Here is a 20,993-nt window from a genome sequence, read left to right as displayed (position 1 = left end):
ATAACATTCTGGATGATACAGAGCTAGCATGTGATCACCCCTTTCTGTTTTCTGTCTGCAAGCAAGATTGGTGACATGTTGCGTCGACTCCCTAGTAATAATGTCTGAACATGTCAGATAATCACAGCAGATTATCAATTAATACTGGTGGTACGATCCCTCTGTGGAACGATACAAGTGTCGGGCCATGTAATTTTCCGCCTTTTTTGCCTTTTGTCGGCCGGGTTGGTATTAGTTGCAAGTCAGAAAGAGGGCAGCACTGAAGAATGGTGGGCCCTCGCCGAACGCTTGCACAATTCAACTTTATCCTAGTGGGTATGATTGTATTCAGTCATCTTTATAGACACCATAATACGAGCACTGGTTCTACCGTATAAAATTTGTGGTTTCTAATCTGACAGTGAAATTATTGGCCACAATGATTAACCATGCAAAAATCCATTGGGTATGAGTTGTCGCCGAGGAAAATTCGTTCCCCTTTTAAAATTGAAGATAGCACTGGTCTTGCGATAGAGCAAACGCACAACTCCGTTTTTTAAAATACGAGAATTTATTAGTTGAACACAGCGCTAAAAAATGATCACAGGTATACAAATCTAGTGAACGTGTATCTACCACAATTCCGAATAAAACGCGTGGAAAACAAAATTACGTCGTCCGAGAGCCGATTCAAATAATTTTGTTGTGATTTTTTTATGGCAAAATCGCCTCAAAACGATTGGCTCCCCAGTTGTACTCGTACCACACCAACCATGAAATGCTGTTTATCTGTAAATCTTTAAAGTGGCTTTAGGAGTCGTAATTTGGATCATTTCATTCTGTGAAACAAGAACATTTTCTCTGTCTTCTGCTGCTCCTTGATATGTCTTGAAAAACAAAATATCATCATTGTTGAAAAAAAATATGTACGAGCACGACGTTTGCATTGCACTAGCTGTGGGTCCATAGCTGTGGAGGTATAGTTTTCTGACGGCTTTTCGTCGCTTACACACCTCGTCACCACAGCGAGTGAAAAGTCGTCGCAGTCGAAATCAGCAGAAAACCCGTCATATGTATATATATAAACAGAACAAAAATATTTGGAAATACGTAAAAAAATCACAGCTAATACTGCTGTAAAGCCATCACGAAGTTAGTGCGAAAATCATATCTGAATTTGAGTTCTAAGTGTTTAGATTTCTTTAAGTGTCACTGGAAATTTCCTATTTACAAGACAAAATATTCTCTAGAAAGGAATGCTCAATCCCCAGTACAGAGGTTTTGCATAGTGACTTCCTCAGCACAAGCTTTCAGAGAGTAGAGGTTGAAGTTGAGAGCCAACGTTGAAGGAGCTGTCCAATGTGATTGGCCTGGTCACGCTTGCGAACGTAGAAATCCTTTGTAGAATAGTGACCACTGTTCTTTCAGCCTTCGTGATACCAAGTGACAGGGGGGATGTCAGTCTTTGAGGCCTCGTCTGTACATCAATCTTTCGAGTTTCATAAAGGGTCTCTCAACCAGCAGGACAAGGAAGAACGAGAAGAAGAATCCCAAAAAAAGATTGGGGATGTAGAAATACAACTGTCGGAAGAAAATTTTTCTCAAATGTTATACACAAAGTCAAATTATTTCTATTGTCTTAAACCGTTATAGTATATCATTATCACTATATATCTTTTACATCACCACCACCGCCGCCGCCATGATGATGATGATGATGATGATGATAATGATGATGATAATGATGATGATAATGATGATGATGATAATGATGATAATGATGATGATGATGATGATGATCATCATCATCATCATCATCATCATCGCCGTCGTCGTCGCCGCCGTGTCCTCGTCATCGTCGCCGTCGACTCAACTCATCATTATCGTCGTCGTCGTCATCCTCGTCGTCTTCGTCGTCCTCCTCCTCCTCCTCCTACTCCTACTCATCATCATCATCATCATCATCATCATCATCATCATCATCATCATCATCATCATCATCATCATCATCATCATCATCATCATCATCATCATCATCATCATCATATCATCGTCACCGCTGCCTTATGATTGCCATCGTTGCTGTTGCATGGCTTTCATAATTGTAAATCCTTGTAGTTAATAAACACAAGTCAAGCAACATAATGCAAACGACAAAAAATTCGACAAAATTCGACCAATTGAAAAAACAATCCATGACGTTCGTGTCTTCCTTAAAGAGTTAAAGTCAGTCTGATATCTCGGTATACACGCCCATGTCATACACTTGCCTCTCTGAATCAATGGTACATCAGAGATAATAAGCCATACTTACAAAGTTGAGATCATACACGTACATCTGGACTTCATTTCCACCTAGAGCCCTGATCATGAGCAGTGGATAGATCAGATACAGGCAGTAGACCAGTCGACCAATTGGAATGAAGAACTTCCACGAAAGAAATCTATTGACAAACCCTTTGGGAGAGGTTGGGACAGAGACGGAAGTGTTAAATGCTTGGTTAACTTAACAATCGCATACTACACGAGCTGCAACACCAAAGACAGGTCTGCCTCGTGACAAGAAACACTCACTCCTCAAGAACGTACCGGCATATCGATGCAAAGATAATGATTGCGTGCTGGTGTATTCTTTACTAGGCAGTGTTGCTTTTCATAAAATGAATATACAAAATCACAAAACAGAACAGTGATACTTTAGAATGTGGCATAGTTTTACTGGAGGCTGCTCGTTTGTTACTTGGCCGAGTTGTTCGGAATATTCTAGAGGAACGGTGCATGTAAAATATCGTATTCTGATCATCTTTTATATTGCAATTTGCCGATTGTCCTTGCCAACCAAAAGGAAGTCACAAAATCGATGTCTATAGGCACGACTTTTTATATTTTGACAGAATACCGGTGGGAGTACAGTCATAAAACATGCCCCCAATCCCGATTACAAACAGTAGGGATACAGAAAGCGTTGACATAAATTCTTCGACATCTATTTCACCAAGAATTAATGCTAAAGACATAAGCGTTCATCTTCTCTTCAAGAACTGTAAACGTCAGCGTACGGTACAAGTTGCCACCAACATTACTCTTTGTTAACATTACTGTTTGAATTCAAGATTAATTTGATTTTAGAAAATATTGGGTATGAATTAACAAACCATCAAACACGGCGACTGCGTCCATTTAAAGGGGTTGGTCGTCGGAACTGCGCGTGTGTGACGTTCTTGTTTATAAACAATATATTTCGTGCATGATATCTATATGCATCACTTCAACACAGTTAACAAGTATGTTTCAACTTCCATCAATCACCAACGTACCCTAGATACAGTATTTAAATCGGTCGTAGGGGTTCCTGGCAACCTTTGAGCAGAGTTCCGACGACCACTCCCCTTTAAAGGTGACCCCAAGAAGTTTATCAGCTCAAACTAACCTGCATAGCCGTGAATACAGGCAAACAGACACCACGCCACACAGATGGCGTAGAAGATTCTGCTGCATGAGAGATAGAATAGTTGTAACCCCTGACCCCAAGGGTCACCATTGACGGCCCAGTATCTGCCATAAACCATCAGGATGCCAACAATTGCCGACGTGACCCAGAGACAGGCTACAAGCCACTGATGAAAATAGGATAAAAATTAGTACTATGTGTTGGAGGTTATGTTTAAGCTGGACTTAAAAACACAATTCAAAATAATTAAAGCAGTAGGGGTAATAGGGTCATAATTTCATTTCATTTCCAATCATCAGGGCCGTAGCCTATAGGTGGGGGCAGTTGGCTGTCCCCTGGAAATATCCACAGAGTCAATATGTAAATTGATGTAAATTGCCCAAGTCTTAGCTAAGCCAGGTTCAGCCCCCCCGGCAATTTGGTCAGGCTACAGCCCTACTTGTCGGTGCTGTGCTAGAGACTCGATTCACTTTCCCTTTATCCAATGAGCATTCTCGTTTCTATACAAGTACTGTAATGAGATTGGTGGAAAAAAGTGTCCTATGAAACAGTCTATAAGATCTGCTCCTGGGACATAGATAGAGTGTACATCTTTGCAGAGAACTGTCATCGCACTAGCCTGGATGACCATGTGGAAAGTATACGGTAGAACGATTTATAGCAGTGACAACAACCGAACTCAATCATATGTTTACCATTTTACCCGATTTGTTTCAATGAGACGAAAACTTTGCATTGCCCGGACTGATTATACGGGGCATCGCCAGCTGGAAAGGAAACAGTATGTGCCGACAACGTGCTGATATTAGATACCTTGTTGAGCCGCTTCTGCTTGTACACTTCATAAAAGATCATGTATCCGAGAAACATGCCCACGAAGTAACTGCCCATACGTGTCTGTGGCTTCGTCATGATGTAATCTCCAAGCGGATTGTCGTCTGTCCTGTTATTGAACGGTCTGAAATAAAATGATTATGTGTCAAGATACATCTCTCTCTCTCTCTCTCTCTCTCTCTCTCTCTGACAAAACCGACCCTGTCAAGAGCATTTACAAGACACAGTTCCATGCATTCTCTCTCTCTCTCTCTCTCTCTCTCTCTCTCTCTCTCTCTCTCTCTCTCTCTCTTACAAAACCGACCCTGTCAAGAGCATTTACAAGACACAGTTCAATGCATTCTCTCTCTCTCTCTCTCTCTCTCTCTCTCTCTCTCTCTCTGACAAAACCGACCCTGTCAAGAGCATTTACAAGACACAGTTCAATGCATTACAGCCTCTACACAATTATTAGTTTATTGAAGCAACGTCTTTTTACGGGGCCACTGTTGTTGGCGTCAAACGCCGTCATACAAACTTGTGATAGATGCAGAGAGTGTGTTTTGGGGAATTGAAATCAGCTGCACTGTTTTCATAACCCAGCAAAGACACAGAGTACTGTCACAAGGAGAAACAATCACGAGGAAATTCAATGTTTATGCTACAGACAATAGTTTGTAAGTTAGAATGATACAAGTTTTTTTTACCTTTAATTGAATACAAATGCTGTGTACATGGGACACATGTGAGTCATCATAGCAGAACAAGACAGTTGTACAAGAACCGGCATAACGTTTGTTATGTATAGTAATATTATCTAAATCTTGCATACAATCAGTTTGTTAATAATCTTGATGTACACCCGTAACTAAGGAGACGGTGGGTCAGAGCTCTAGGTGCTAATTTTGTATTCGTTTTCGTTTAGATCCATAACATTCATTTCAAGAAACTGCACGGTTTCAGTGTTGGCGACGCGTTCCCACAAATATACTCGCCATAATATTAAAGCCCCAGTGCTGCTAACTTTTGATGATAATTTCACCATTTTTATTTTGAATGTGAACCATAATTCCTTGTTCTTCTCCCCAAAGAATGTTGATATACACAGTATCCAGCTTGTCAACTCAGTCCCTATGTTTCTAATGTGTATTATTATTGTTGAAAACTGACTTCTGGTCCGGACTAGAATTCAAATGTAAACAATATTTATGCATTTAACACATATAGACGCTAAGTTGACGAGCTAAATAGTGGGTGTTTCAACATTCTTTGGGGAGTAGAATAAGATGTTGCAATTGATTTATAAAATAAAAATAATGAAAAAACCATCGAAAGTTAGCAGCACTGGGGCTTTAATAAATTACATGACTTACTCAAGTCCCCCGCTGACGGCTAGTCCCCAGTATCCTGATATTAGAAGCGTACAGACAATGTCAACTAGAATCATAGCTCCAATTAAGATTAAGCCCCAGATCTTCCGCCTATAAGAAAAAAATATGTTTAATACACTTCATTGACATTACAACTATCTCTCTCTCTCTCTCTCTCTCTCTCTCTCTCTCTCTCTCTCTCTCTCTCTCTCTCTCTCTCTCTCTCATGTCATCGAAAGTAATGCTGGCGGATAAAGTAACTTCTCCTCCGCTGCCAAAACTGTAATAGCTTACCAATTTAAAATTGCCAATATTATTGGAGTGATGATGCATAACTGTATCAGCAAACACACAAACCATGACCATCCCATGCATCTGCTTCTGACAGGGTCGAAGTATGGGTGTAGATTCTGGATAAACAGCACATTTGTCCACCAGTATTCGTAACACGTGTCTAAGCTTTCGTCCAGTATGTACTTGGTGGGACCAATGCTTGTGTACATAAAGCAATACATGTAGTAGAACAGCACAAAGTAGTACGTAGGGAAGATTCTGAAATGAGGAAATTTGAGAAAAGTTGTTGTACTGCTGTACTGGCTCCAAAGACTGTAACACATCTCATCATGTGGGTATTATAAAACAAATGCTATTTTTGCTCTTACCTTTTTGAAATATCATTGTTATTATATATTGTGGTGATAATTATGGTGATGATAATGTTGATGGTCGTCGTCGTCATCATCATCATCATCATCATCATCATCATCATCATCATCGTCATCATCGTTATCATCATCATTTCGATTGAAGAAATTGAAATTGATGGCATTGTGCGTCTTTTGATATCGCATCAGGTACTCTTTGATATCAAGATTTTGAAAGACACTTTTAATTTCAAAATTACGCTATATAATTCCTTCATCTTGAGTAAATGGCAATGAACGACGAGGCAGGCGGTTCCTTTTCAATAAGTGGTGAGATGCCGAAGGTAAATTACGCGAATAGCTAGAAAAGTTTTTATGTCATTGAAACGTTTACCGTAGGGCAAAGTAAAAATTTTTGTTTAAAATTTTTAATTTTTTCGCCATTTTTATATTTTCGTGCTTCCACCATCTCTTGGAAGTTATCAAAGTGACACAGTTGTACATAGAAATAGCATGGCGGGATTTACAAAAAGGTTGCTAGCCTACCTCCAGAATCTGTGGAAAATAAATAGCAACCAGTTAACTTTGCCATCTTCTTTGAGGCGATGAAGAGTCCAATAAGTGACCAGAAGACCACTGTTAAAAGTGAAAAGCAAACAAACAAACAAATCGAATGAAATGATTATTGTTTAGTCAGTTCCAGTAATTGAGATTGACAGGCGTAGAAGAATATATAGTCACGTAAGACCTCGCGAGAGCAAGCTCATCCTTTGTATAGTCTGGATGTTCTATAGATATTCTCTTTAAATTATGCAATGAAAAATAAATTTTTGATACCATACGACATCATAGAGTGCAAACCTAGCTGTATGTTTCTAGACATGAGGTACGATCAAACTGAGAAAGGTTGAAATAAAGTTAACTTTTAATAATTTTACCTGATAACAAGAAACGTGTCTCCCCCCATAGAGGCGTCGGTGATCGGTTGACCTATGAAACTGCCCACGCCGTAATCAGCTGGATTCACTGTAAAATACGTCATAAAATCACTGGTGAGTAGATAAATTCTTCCGCGTTTGTTTTTTCTCAGACTGACTTTATGTTCAATCCAGCATGCTTCAAGAAATTGTCATTCGACTCGTCATCTACAGTAGCCAATTTTCAATTGAAACGTATTTCATGTGTGCTAGTGTATTTGCGCATGCAAATCAAATGGTGGTGACGCAATATGATTGGGGAATATTTAGTGGCTTACATGTAAAATCATGCACTGTACGTGCAGTATCAAAAGGCAGACTTCAAGCACTTCTTCTTTCTGCTGAAAAAACATCTTCTTTTTGAACCAGGGTTTTAATTTTCATGAAATATCAAATCGTTGTTTGTGTTGGCATGGTTGTATACGGATAGTTTGATTCTTATGTATTAAATAAAGTGAACCTGCCACTTAACTATTGGTTGGAATTCTCGTACTGTTCAATAAATATACACTTTTTCCAAAAACGCCTACCAAATTCAATTTCTGCCTATTCCGAAAGATCTTTTAAAACGACGCTCGGGCTATCTTCAAGTGTACACATGGATGATTTATGGGTAATCGATTATAGATGTTTATTAATAAATATTGTTTGGGTATGCAAATGATATGACAATGGCTCATTATAGACGTTGCATACTAATATGCCCCGTTCGTGCATTATATAAATATCAATCGCATTGCCTGAACGCACCGGCGAAATGACCCATAGTGTAGTTGTTCCATTACATTATGGCACTACTTTAGTATTCTTGTTTGGGAATAATCTCCAATGAGCCGTTATGAGTTAATAATTGAAGACCAATTTAATTAAGATATAAAAAATACAGCTACGACTTCATTCAAAAAATTAAAAGCTAAACAAACGAAATTTCTATTCATTCCGAAAATAATAAAATATGTTCTTACGTGACACAGTAATAGAGATTTCATAGTGCATGCTGTACATGATCCACATGATGGTTAGAACTCTCATCCCATAGACACTGTTCAGGGAGGGGTTACCTGTCTCATTCTTCGTTTTTAACACTTCGTCGCCGTTCAAATAGACAGAGAAGGCGAGAAGAGGACTCCACTTCTTTGCTAAAGAAAGAACAGACGATAAACTTATACGTCACTAAATTATCTCCTCACTAAATTATTTCTGAGAGACAATCTATCCTAACTTTGTTATCGAAATAGTGACACATGGCCGAAAAGAACTATAGGCAATGGGGCGTGAATTTTCCGACTTTCGCCGTTGGTGGGGAAGTGCGCACCATGGCAGCAAGTGCGAGGGGGGGGGGGGCACTGCCGCAGGATAGCTATGCACTTACATACCGCGGTTTTGATCTGACCTTTTTTCTTCTAATCTAACTTTAGATCTAGGAAACATTGATAAAATGCAGACTTGTGATTCCCGTTTTTTGTCTCTATCACAACTTTTGGTCTGAGAAAGGCACTTTTGTCCCATCTTTTTGTGAAAAGTATGGAGATTTGACGATAGCATTCGGCTAAATATGCAGACTTTTGACCTCTACCAGCATTTCGACAATAAATGTATAGTACTTTGCAATTTGATATGTCTAAATGGTAAGCCTGTTTCAATTCTAGTGACTAAATCACTCCATCCCCTTAGTTCCACCTCGGGCGCGCGACTTTCAACGAGGGTCTTTAAATCTCGGTAAATCATGGAAAGAAATTAATTGAAGAATATAACAGATCGGACTTAAGTCACAGAGGAAAACTTTTTTCCATTTTCCATACTGAATTGATAATTACTGCCCGTAGTGTGTACATTTCACCGAATGATCATTTCTTCGGGTGTGTTAGAAAAACGGCTGTTTGCACGGCGTGACGCTTATAATCCCTTTTAGAGCTGAACGTACACATCAAATTTTATAAAAAGACATTGTTTCGCACTGAGAATATTCTAAAATGCCGTTTTTTTCACTAATGACCAAAGCATAGTGGTATTAAATCAGTCATTTTATGTAAATCATGGTAAATCATGAAAATGGTCATTTTATGTAAAAGGGAATATTCGATGTATGTTACTGAACGTGGCTTGTAGTAAATAAAAAATAATTATTAAGAATGTAAGACTTTTTAAATGGAACCTGTCAATAACAATGAAGCACATGCCTAGACTTGAAGAATATACAGAAGACTCTTCTTTTCCGATGTCGCGTAGAATTTCCTTCTCACTTGCTCTGCTTTGTTCAGAATCCTCCGCTACAGGTCCGTTTTCATTCGGGGTCTCGTTCCCTTGACTTGCGCCCTCATCGTCAAGAGTCTTAGTTTGGGTGACCGGTTGATCAGGTGCAAAGTCTGAGTCGGATTTTGGTTCATACACGCCTGGCCGGTCCGATTCGACGAATGAGTCGTCTTCGTTCTTATACTTGCATCTGATGACGTAATCTGCCACAGAGCCGCAGACAACAAGGAGGAGTAATACGCCAATTACACATCTGCAAAAAAAGGGCGGGAGCAGTTGTAGGAAAAAAGATAACATGTCATGTAGGTCTATATCACAGAGCGAGCTGTTTCTTCACCCATCTAGCTCTGCGTGGCAGAGCTAATCATTTATCCTGGTGTGCAAGCTTACACATGTAGCAAGTGTTTACTATACAGTGTTGTCCTTAGAAGCCGGGTGTCGGGTAAATAACTCGGCTGTTTTGCATTTTTTTCCCGGCTACTTTTAACGTCATTAGATTATTTTTATAGACCTGTAATTTCGGGATTGCACTGCCAGCTGTTAGACGGCACACGTACGATTAGCAGTTTCGCGACCCCTTAGAATTCCCCGCATGGAACTGCACAAACATAAAACAGTTTCTAAATACCCGTTTGTGGCTTTTTGAGCCCGATCTTTTATTTGTTAAATAGTGTGATTGGCTGATGGACGCGCCTATGGTGTTGTCTTTGTTACGAGCAGTGTAATTGGTGATTAGTATGAAGGTCATCTTAGGTCATGATTTTCAACGATGGCGTCAAAAAGAAATGTGGCGTCGGCCACTGGCACCTTGCCGATGGAATATTTTTTCTCGAAGAAAGCCCGTTCGAAAGGTATACTTGATTCGAAAACTATATTTAGTTTATGTATGAAAAACTTCAATTTCGCTGAATTTGTGAGAAAAAGACGCCGAAAAGATGTGATTTTGATCGACGATTCGAAGTTCATGAGACTGCAGCTAGTTTTCCGCCGCCGCGCTGGCTGCCAACGTCACGGCCACTACGAGTATGATCTTCTCAACAAATCAGGTTATTCTCAGAGCAATACCGACGCATTTTCTATATTTCAAAAAAAAAAATGAGCTAGAACTGATTTTTTTAGAAGCAACTGTTTATTTAAATGGGTATTTTTTTCCATTGATTATTTTACGTACTTAGAATCCACGGTCACAGGCGTGTGTGTTGCCGACCGTTGCCGACCGGCGCACCATCGTCACGGCTCACGGCTTCACCGTGGCGCTGATCCCCTGTTCCTAAAGACAACAGGACAATACGTCGTGGATTCCGGCATGGGTTCAATTTCACTGCGCCTCTCCATGTTCACCATTTTGGGTTGCCCGATAGTGTATTTCGATGGACCCTCTGAATCATTTTTTTCACGGACTCGTGGAGCAAATTTGAAAGAAAATAGAGTTGTTTCCTTCTGACGCCATGCTGCATATCTCAGGCTTTGAAAAAATTTGGGGACAGCGAGACGCGATGATCGTGTGCGGTTTGCATTTAATTTGTTGCAACATTTAAACTATCGCTCGCCTGAAAATTAGCAACGTAGTAAGTTTATAGGCACAGCTGACATGGTACCGTGCCTCTGACTCGACGATGCCGATTTTTCCGACTACACTCAGAGAATCCGAAACTTTCCACATAAAATGAGTGATTGGAAGAAATGTTGCAACAAATTTAATGTTAAGCGGGCACTCATCTCGTCTGATTGTCGTCTAAGCTCAGTCGCGGAGAGTGCTTTCACAAACATTTTACTATATATCGTTTGCGTATAGAAAACTCATATTAATGAAAAAATGCGTAGAGACTCAATCCAATGCGTAATATTATTACGCATTGGATCGACTCTCTACGCATTTTTTCATTGTTAGGAGTTTTCTATATACGCATTTTTTTTTTTCGTAAATGCGAACACTGTTACAGTGAATTATCTTACCGATGTTTTTCTTAACAAAAGCGAATGTGTTTTGATTAGAATAGAATGAGTTTGATGGTTTTGGGGAAACTACTATGTGGTAATGAAGAATGGGAAATGAGCAATTAAATGAGCAGACAGCGGGTGATTTAAGATTAAATGTTACATCTTCACTGCAAATAAAACCATAAGTGTGTCATAAATAATACAAACAAGACAAAATCATGTTTGTTTGTTTTGTTGTATGTGAACCACGTCTAAGACACACAACAAAAGTACTGTTTCAGTCTCAGCTAAATGTCACCTCAGATGCCACCAGAGAACACCATTTCCACTCCAAAATTTCATTTTTCGCCTTGCGAGAGAGGGGACACCCCCCTCTCGCGCTCTCCCCCCTCGTTCGCTACGGTCACTCGCCGCTCGGTCGCTTCCCTCCCTCGCAGTCCACCCGTCTACTTTCTTAAATTACCCGGCTACTTTTAAATATAAGGACAACACTGACTATATACCATGTTGAAATTTCTTCAATTCATTTCGCTAATACTGTTATCTACTAATTAGGCCTATCTGCTGTGGCAGCTTGAAGACGAACTGGGAATTTGATCAAAGTTTATGAAACATGAAAAGCAAAAAATATATGATGTAGACGATTATAGTTGGGCCGAAAAAATAAATTGTACTGTTCCCATGACATGGTTTTCAAAAAAAGGGTAGGTAGGTCGGCAGGATTTTTTTTCCGAAATATTTTCATTTTTAAATATGCATTTTTCAGGGGTTCAGGGCGGTCAAACACTGGCCACAGCAATAACATTTCCAGAAAAACGTTTCATACACATAAAGGGGGAAAAACATAAAAGACATCCTCGTTTAAACAAAAATCAAATGCCAAGTAACGAACGCGTGATTTCACAGCTTTTTCCTGTCTTGTTTTTACTTCTGTGTTTACGTAGCTCTAAGTCGGCAGGTGAAAATAGGGTAGGTCGGGTTATCGGAACAGCAGAGTTTTTTGTTCGGCCTTATCATGTTGCATGCCTCGGGAATGGCCGAAATCTTCCCAGCTTTCACGCTTGAGGCACTCGCGTGTCACGGGTGATGCTATGTGTTAGCATGGAGCTTTTTAGCTCCATGGTGTTAGCGAGGACGGCCAACTCTCACACTAAGGGACCGTTCAGTTTTTACAGCCGGGAGGGGGCGGCAAAATCCAGGGGGGGGGGGGTCATCGTAATTTTTGAATCCGCAAAGGGGGGTTCGCTTTTTCACTGGTAGGAAAGGGGGGGTCACCACATTTTCAAAAACATAATACCAACAATAAAGTTCACTTTATGCCATGGCCATGATCGACCCTCTTTACCGGCGGGTCGCCTTACCCATGACCCTCTTAACGGGCAGACGCCTTTGGCGGCCCACTCCAGTTAGGTTTACTTCATGCGATGGCAATGATCAACCCTCTTTACCGGCGGCCCACTACAATAAATTGACTTTATACAATGTCCATGGACATAAGTTGTCTATGGAAATGAAGTTAAAAATTGCCTTACGGTCGTCCTAATTAACAGACGTTCCAATGGATGTGGCTGAGAAGTTTGTGCACTGGCATCTCTGCTACACGAATAAAGTGTGCCGCGTACCGGAGTTCAAATCCAAACTATGCGGGTAAATTCGACATATGGGTTTTGGTTATTTTTCAGCGGGGGGGGGGGGGGTGTCATCAATTTTTTTCATCTGACAAAGGGGGGGTTCATCTTTTTTTCACGAAAAATGCAGGGGGGGTCTATATATTTTTGAACACCGGCGACAAGATTTTGCCGCCCCCCCCCCGGCCGTAAAAACTGAACGCTCCCTAAAATGTCTGCACTTCATCAAAATTTTCGCCGATTTCTCTGTCACCCTTGACGTCGCTCATTTCATTATTTCGGACCCCTCCTTTGCAATCAACTATATATGACGACATGCCTACAACGATTTTTTTGCTGGCGCAGCAGAAGGCAAGACAGGAGACATACTGAGCAATGCACGAGTCGATGGTGACTAGAGCCTATAATAAATACTTGTTTGCACCACGGTGCCTTACAACACGATATGATTTTGGCATAACCAACAGCAAATGCTTCTCCCAACTCAATAAACTACGAATGTTACCCGTCGACAACGGTGTCTAGCTCACCGGCTGCCGCTATACTTGTGTCCAAGTTGCTTTCAGGTAAAAGGGAAAAATTCCCCTGTCCACTGTGACAGTACAAAAACTCGGCAAACCAGCGCGACCGCGAAGGAACAGGTAGTGAGCACTTTTCCCTTTTTTGGTACACTTCCATAGATGATAGCCGCTGTTTCATTGCCGTTGAACTTATGGAGCATAATCTGTCGACAAATTGGAATCATTCGGCGACTCAATCACCCAATCTCTCGATGATTACGTCAATCGATTGGTAATCGACTGATCGATCGATAATCAATCAAAGACGGTACAATACTCACAGCATGACAATGGCTCCGGCCGATAATGGCGGATCGTAATCGCAATACGAAGACACAACATCAAATGACTGCACCAGAAAAAAACGCCTCAGCACTGCGATTGCTGAAAATAAAGTATGTAACATGAATTATTGATGGCGCATGGAGATATTTATGGTGTATAACAGCTGAGCGGGGAATTTGCAGATACCGTAAAGTGAAATGAGCCCGAAAGAACACTTTTTCGGATATATGTACTCAAACTTTTGCAACACTCTCTTCTACTGATGGTGACGTCTCACTTTGAAACCCGTGGAATAAATAAAGTTTTCATTGCCTTGGTGATGTGGAAATTGATTTTTTTTTCGGACATCATAAAAATAACACAAGGTACAAAGGCCAGTTTCAATATCAAATATCGAAAACTTAGTTTATTTCTCAAATCCTAAACCATGCACAAGTGTCGCCAAATTTTATTATTTGGTATAAAACAGAGCAGTTTAAAGTTTTTTAGAGCAAAATTATGAATTGTCTGTTCCGTAGTGTTTATCATTTTCTAATTCTTTCAATATTGTGTGTGCGTGCGTTTGTGTGAGTGTTTGTGCATGCGTGTGACGAGAAGTGGAGACTTTGAAAAGTCACCACTTACCGACAGAAGATATGTTAGTCACCTCTTCACTGGTACACGTGCTCGGTACGCATGTACTGAGTTGAAAGGGGATGTCCATACCAGACTGAGAGGAATTAAAGAAAGAAATAATATTATGATATCCACAATATCACTAACACACATATGTATGTATGTATGTATGTATGTATGTATGTATGTCACACTCATCACGGCAAACGTCAGACAACAATTCAAATATTCCGAAAGAGTTCAACAAACAGTGGTGTCAGACCTTACTATGAAGATGCTGCTTGATCTCGGGATACATTTTCGAAAACATCTATCTGATTTCAATTTTATGCCAGTCTGGTCTTGTCAGTAAATGCGTTGGGCGAATCGCCAGTTTTCTATCGCGTCAGACAATCACACACTGCTGTCAAATAACAAAAGCCCTTTGGCGCGGGAAACTGAAAAGATGAAAGAGCGCAATTTCAAAGATCTCACCGAACGACGAAAAAACGTCGTGAGCAGACAGTACTGAGCATCGAAGGAGAGAGACTGCGATGTATCTATGGTAACAGGGATGTCCGTGACGTCACGACAGCTAAAGAAAGAGCCAAACCATCGTATATTTAGGCTGGTTACCATACTTTCGAGTTTACCGGAGGCATCGGCCACTGTGAACAAACATGAAATATTGATTAATGTAACATTAAACTTGGTAAGGCGGTGACTAAATAAGGAGGAGGAGCATATGACAAAGGCGGATACAACTATCATTGTCACTTAATTTATTGTGTTTGTATCACACTGACAATACATTATATAGGACTGTCTTTAAGGTAGTATGCGCCTCGAAAGTGAAAGACTTAAACTTTTGCTCAGACTTTCCTCAATGGATCTTTCGGCCGTTCTCTTTCAAAATCAAGAATTAAAATCGGGGTTATCGTGCAAATTTTGGAACTAGAGAAACAAATTACCCAAGATTTACCGATATTTGAAATTCAAAATTGCCGCCATCCCTGTGTTAACTCTATGGAGAAAAAAATAGAATTTTCGATTTTCAAAAAACTATGCCGGTGAAAATTTTTCTTACACCGAGAGCTTTAAAATGAAACCCAAGTGGTAGGTATATCAGAAAAGAATTGAAAAAGTTTGAGAGTCCGAATATCTGTCCCCGAGGCGCGTTCTACCTTAGTTAAGAAAATTAAGGAACACAATTTCTGCTGCTTTATACCTGCAACAGAAAAATGATATCAACGCGAACTACTTGCTGATGTACAGCTGGCTCGAAAGGGTATATCTGATTGGTCGATTGTCACTATTCACAACAACTTAGGGAGTCTATTGTGTATAATTCAATGACAATGGTAAGATTATATTCGGCCAACCAATTGGATAACGGCTTCCGAAATGCTGCACATAGGCAAAGCACATTTATGTAATGTTTCCGGCTCTAGCAAGTCGAATGGCATGGCAACCATTGACGCAAATGCAAGCCGGCTTCCAAAAAATTTTGCTCATCTTTGACAATACATTTAAGCAATAAAGCATAACAGTACATTGAAATTCTGGCGTGGAACGTCAAAAACGGATTTTTGCTCAAGCTGAGAGCTCGCGCGTGTGCTGGCCGTGGTATATCGTGGTAGTTCTTTTCGCATCTCGACCAATCAGATCGCTGTATTTGCGCCATCTGGTATGATATAATATATAACATTCAACAGTTACATGTACAATCATTCCGCATACAGCTAGCCTGCAAATTGTGGCCGAAATTCTGACCTCAAACCTTCCATATAGAAAGTGAAGCTCAAACTAAAACTCCGATTTTTCCTAACACCAGGGCGGTTATTTTGCGGTTATCAGAGAGGTAATATTTACAATGTAATGACTCGTATGTCGCGGCGCGCAGTGCATGAAGGTATACGCGTATCCTTGCTTATGTGAATATTTTGTTTTGGTTGTACGTTACCGATGATTTTACTGAATTTCTTTTTCTTCTATTATCTGATGGGTTAGATTGCCTAATGCGCCAAAGCAAGCAAGCAAGAGTAAGTTACTAATCTGTGGACGTTGTCACCAGATTATCGATAGATTTACTTTAAATTTGACAAACAACGAACGCACTAGCAAGTGCATAACACAGGTGCAGCCAACGGAGCTTTTCATCGAAAAAGCTATATTCCGGGAGCAATTTTTGAGGGCAGGGGAAATTTTAATTTTGCTAGGGCAGGGGACATATTTTAGGTGGCAGGGGAGCAAACTTTATTTTTTGTCGGGCAGGGCAGATATCGGTTGATTGTCCCGGGGCCAGGGTTTGGCGAAAAACGAGGAGAGGGGAAGCTACTTTTAAAGCGGGGACAGGGGAAGTTGAGCCATGGTGTTTCCGGGGATGGGGACACAGGGTAAGTACTTATACCTTTTACAGGTTACCCAGACTTCTTAGCCTTGTAATAAAGGGAAAGTGGCTTCACACATCATCCAGCTTGTCTTGTATGTGCTTTAGTGTGTTTGTGTCTAAACTGTGTTTTGGCTGTTTTTTGTGAAAATTGACAAACGGATCGTTAATTTTAAAGTAAGACATGGCGAAACAATCGACAAATCGACAGGTCTTTTCATCACAGGGTAGGGTAGCTTCATGTCTGCAGGGAAAATGGAATGACAAAATTTTGAGGTGAATTTTTTTCCAGGGCAGGGGAAATCGGCAAGTTTTTTTTCGCCAAGGGCGGGAGAGCTTCAAAAAGTCACAGTAGGAAGGGGAAACATGCAAAAATAAGTGGGGAGTGGGTAAAACTGAAGTTTTAGTGCGGGAGGGTAAGTCGAAAAATTTTCAATGGGAGGGCAAATTATGAACGGCTAATTAATTACCCTCTTGACTTAAAATCAGTCAGTTCACATTATTTGTCATGCACAATATCTTATTATAGTAAGGACCCCTTTAAAAGTGCATTGTTCGTTGGCTGCACCTGATAACAGTCTTCTGTGTTATACACTTGCTGATAAAACTAGTTATCAAGGACACTCAACTGCAAGGCACAATTACGGATACTCTACCCGAAATGAGTAACCGTGGCACAATAAAGGCAAAACAGAAGAAATCTTTACAAAACCAGTGCTAAGACGAATGCACCAAAAGTTGATTGTGTGAATCTTTTATCAGGACTATCACAGTAAAAACTTATTTGAAAATTGAATAACATAAAAAATAGCAACAAGAAACCTCTGCTGAGAAAAAAAACACCCCAATGCCCAGGAGGGACATGTACGCTGTCCCCTATGCTGTAATCTACACATACGATAGATGTTGAATGATAATAACATAGCAGAGATTAGCCACCGTCGTCACAATTAACAGCACCAGCCGGATTTAATACACAGTAACATTAACACAGGGGTTCCCGGAAAGTAGATTTAATAGACCATTGAGGAAATTCTAGAGTAGATATGGAGATGTCGTATCCAATTAAGACGCGCCTTTTCTCAGATGGTGAATGCATTCGATACATTCCTGGCTCTGACTTACACCAATAATTTGATGATTGCCAAATTACACTAAATTTGTCACTTTGGGTCAATGTCGAAGGGTGTACAGGGTGTAGCATGCTGGTACGGTATATACGCTTACCCATTTTGGATACCTTGTACCATTATTGAGCAGTGTTTCTAGATTACACTATTGTTATTGTCTTATCACATGTAGCTTTTATTCGTTTTCGCACAGTCTTTGTGCGGAATGAGGCCATCTTGAAAAATATTTCTGGCATGAGATACTGTTGTACCAACGCGGTGTATCTCCCTTATCAGGGTGAATCAGATAAGTAAATTAAATGGTTTTATTGGGCCCAGTTAATCCTCAAAATACCAATACACGCACAATGTGTACAGTCGAGGAGAATCTAAACAAACAAACAAGTGGTTGAAGTTTGACAGTCGAATGTTTTAAGTATAATTCTCCGTGTTGTTTGCCTCCCTCATACAGCCAGGTCAGACTGAAACCTTGCCCTTAGAAGCCCATTCAAATCAGTCCTACGGACTGCATCAGTTAGAGGGCCTAGGGAGGGGGCGGTGTTCTTTTTTTATATAACAAGGTTTCTGAAAGTTTCTCGACAGTACAAGTAAAAGATAACGGTTATTCCTACCACTTGCTATTCGTTGAGGTGACTGTACAGATCGTATGTACAGGGCTGAAATGAAATTAACGTGTTTCCGGTAACCCGACCAACCATATTTAAATCCCTCCGACCGTAAATTTGTTTCGCCTTTTCAAAAATCACTCGTGACTTTGCCTAATTTCGCTGTTTTTAATCGGTCACACACAAATAAAAATTAAAAAAACCAAGAACAACAAAAAACAAAACAAAAAAGTTCCCGATCTATTCCCTCAAGGCAAGTTATCGGCTTTTCATTGATCGCACCGTGTTGTGAACAGGTTAAAGTATGTTGATAGCCGAAGACAAGATCATAGTTTATGACAATCTTTGTGCGTTCGGTAAGATATATTGTCATGACACAAACAACAACGGTCATGCGCAATGCTAGTGCGCTCGACATTACTGCTTGAGTCACAAGTAAATAAAAGACAATGAAGTAATTTTGCGTCATCTCTCAGAGTAACACCATCGCTTTATTGGTCTGTTGGTTTCAGATGGTCTCATCTCACTTGCCATTTTCTTAGATGACCCCCTCGAACTATAAACACGGCTACCCCTCTTGAGTAAGATGAGGTGGTCTCCCTGCACTGGTGCTAATGGTTGCAGGCCCTTGGTAGGCTACGTTAAGATACCCGTAAAATCTTTGAAAATACATCGACAACGCAGCCTTCACCGTGTTGTGAAACTTGAAATGTTCATGATATGTTAAAATTCGACAAAGGGCGAAAACGACGAGGTATGTTTTAGAAGAAATAAGAGCATTGATGTCGTTTGGAAATTACGCACATTTAAAAATATTGATAAGACAAGAGAAATATTTCCGACATCCTGTTACACCTACGTAGCTGTGTCAACCGTGGTCGAATAGTCAACGTAAAGTAAACGTTTCGTCGTTTGAATTAATATTCTCCCCGTAATTGTTCATCTTTCGAAGCACTGCTAACTCGTCGGTCATTCTTGATGCCTCCACTTCCCCTAAGAGGCCGTGTCACCATAGTTTGGTCTGCCTCTCTTACAATCCGTGCAATAATACAAATACCGGATCTTCGGTACCTTCGATGCCGGAATGGCTTCACGATAATATCTTACAGCCACAGTATCAGTATCTGGATTAAAATGTGATCGGACAACATTTTGTCCATTTCCTCCATAAATATGATTTTATGAAACTTTTATTATGCTTTTACTGTTAAGGTTCCTTAGAGTTCATTGTTGAGACGAAGAAAGGAGGGTTTCTCATCATACAATAACGTAAAAACAATCCTCGTTTGCCAAGTTATACGGGACATTGAAACTTGATTAGTGATATATATATATATATATATATATATATATATATATATATATATATATATATATATATATATATATATATATCACTAATCAGTTTATATATATATATATATATATATATATATATATATATAATATATATATATATATATATATATATATATATATATATATATATATAAAGCACCTACTTCTCAATGCGTACGTTTCCGTTGGTGCACACGCAAGATCAGTGATATACTGCAACGACGCCACAAGACAATCACGTGAGATATCCGTTAGGCTAGAGACGAACGCGACGTCTAATTCGCCCACTTGTTTCGGGATCGATGCCTCGCCATCCTGCGTACTGGATCCGTGGTGTGAAAGTGGCGACCATGGAGCGTCGGTGCAATCCTTGGTAATGTTAATGAAAGGAGGCAGAGCTGGGTCCGCCACCGCGCCTCTCTTCCCCTTGGCAACGAGCGCGTTGTAGAGGATGGAGGCCATTCTCATCATACCTTCCCCGTCGTCTTTGTTGAGGAGTTTTGGAAGGACCCTTTGCATTGCATCCTCGGTCTGGAGAAGCTGTGAGCGATCTGCAAGACCGTGCAAGAAATCAAAGCTATCCGTGGGGAAAGTCAACGTTGATACGGCATTGAACAATGCCAAGCTTGAAAGCAGTATTACTAGAGTCCTCCGTTGGGCTTGCATTTTTAGGGGGCGTTGGTCTGACCGTCGCCGCGAAGCTAAGCGGACAGCGCAGTGTCTGTCTCAAGTAAGTGTGATGGACTGAAACCCTTTGTGTTTGGGTTGAGATGACTGCAACCTCTTTGGCCTGGCCTGCCTGCTGTCATAGTGTCATTGTTTAGATAATACGGCAATAATTAATGGCGTCACGAGACTATTCAGGCTCACTGGGGACGATAAACTTTTACAAATTGTGTATTGTCACGATATTGTTCATCAAAGCCCACAAATTCTAAAACAAAATAACTTGTGAGGCTCTCATATTTAAGTACTGTGTAGACACGTCTTTCTAAATCTGCAAAATGAACCATTGATGTACTGAATTGCAAAATTT

General features: G+C 40.3%; 1 protein-coding gene across 1 annotated transcript; it reads right to left on the bottom strand.

The window, feature by feature from the left end:
• Positions 1-527: 527 nt before the first annotated feature.
• LOC139118779 (O-acyltransferase like protein-like) lies at positions 528-20,783 on the bottom strand. The gene is made up of 14 exons (XM_070682231.1): positions 20,122-20,783; positions 14,991-15,163; positions 14,526-14,610; positions 13,898-14,000; positions 9,415-9,740; positions 8,200-8,373; positions 7,196-7,283; positions 6,804-6,893; positions 5,908-6,165; positions 5,617-5,724; positions 4,244-4,388; positions 3,410-3,596; positions 2,294-2,436; positions 528-1,560 (listed from the first exon to the last, which is right to left on the bottom strand). The coding sequence occupies exons 1-14, from the start codon at positions 20,621-20,623 to the stop codon at positions 1,438-1,440; spliced, it is 2,505 nt and encodes an 834-aa protein (XP_070538332.1). The 5' UTR covers positions 20,624-20,783; the 3' UTR covers positions 528-1,437.
• Positions 20,784-20,993: the final 210 nt, after the last annotated feature.

Source organism: Ptychodera flava, chromosome 19 (genome assembly GCF_041260155.1).
Source record: "Ptychodera flava strain L36383 chromosome 19, AS_Pfla_20210202, whole genome shotgun sequence".
In the NCBI taxonomy this organism is placed as follows: Eukaryota; Metazoa; Hemichordata; class Enteropneusta; family Ptychoderidae; genus Ptychodera; species Ptychodera flava.
Note: the sequence above shows the minus strand (reverse complement) of the source record. Positions and strands in the feature narration are given on the sequence as shown.

What these genes read in the sequence shown, in the direction of transcription:
- LOC139118779 (XM_070682231.1), bottom strand. Translation starts at nt 20,623, where the DNA reads ATGCAAGCCCAACGGAGGACTCTAGTAATACTGCTTTCAAGCTTGGCA. An exon ending in CGACGTTTTTTCGTCGTTCG is followed by an intron (nt 14,611 to 14,990) that starts GTGAGATCTTTG and finishes AATTCCTCTCAG; the next exon opens with TCTGGTATGGACATCCCCTT. An exon ending in ACGTGTATGATCTCAACTTT is followed by an intron (nt 1,561 to 2,293) that starts GTAAGTATGGCT and finishes TTCTTCCGACAG; the next exon opens with TTGTATTTCTACATCCCCAA.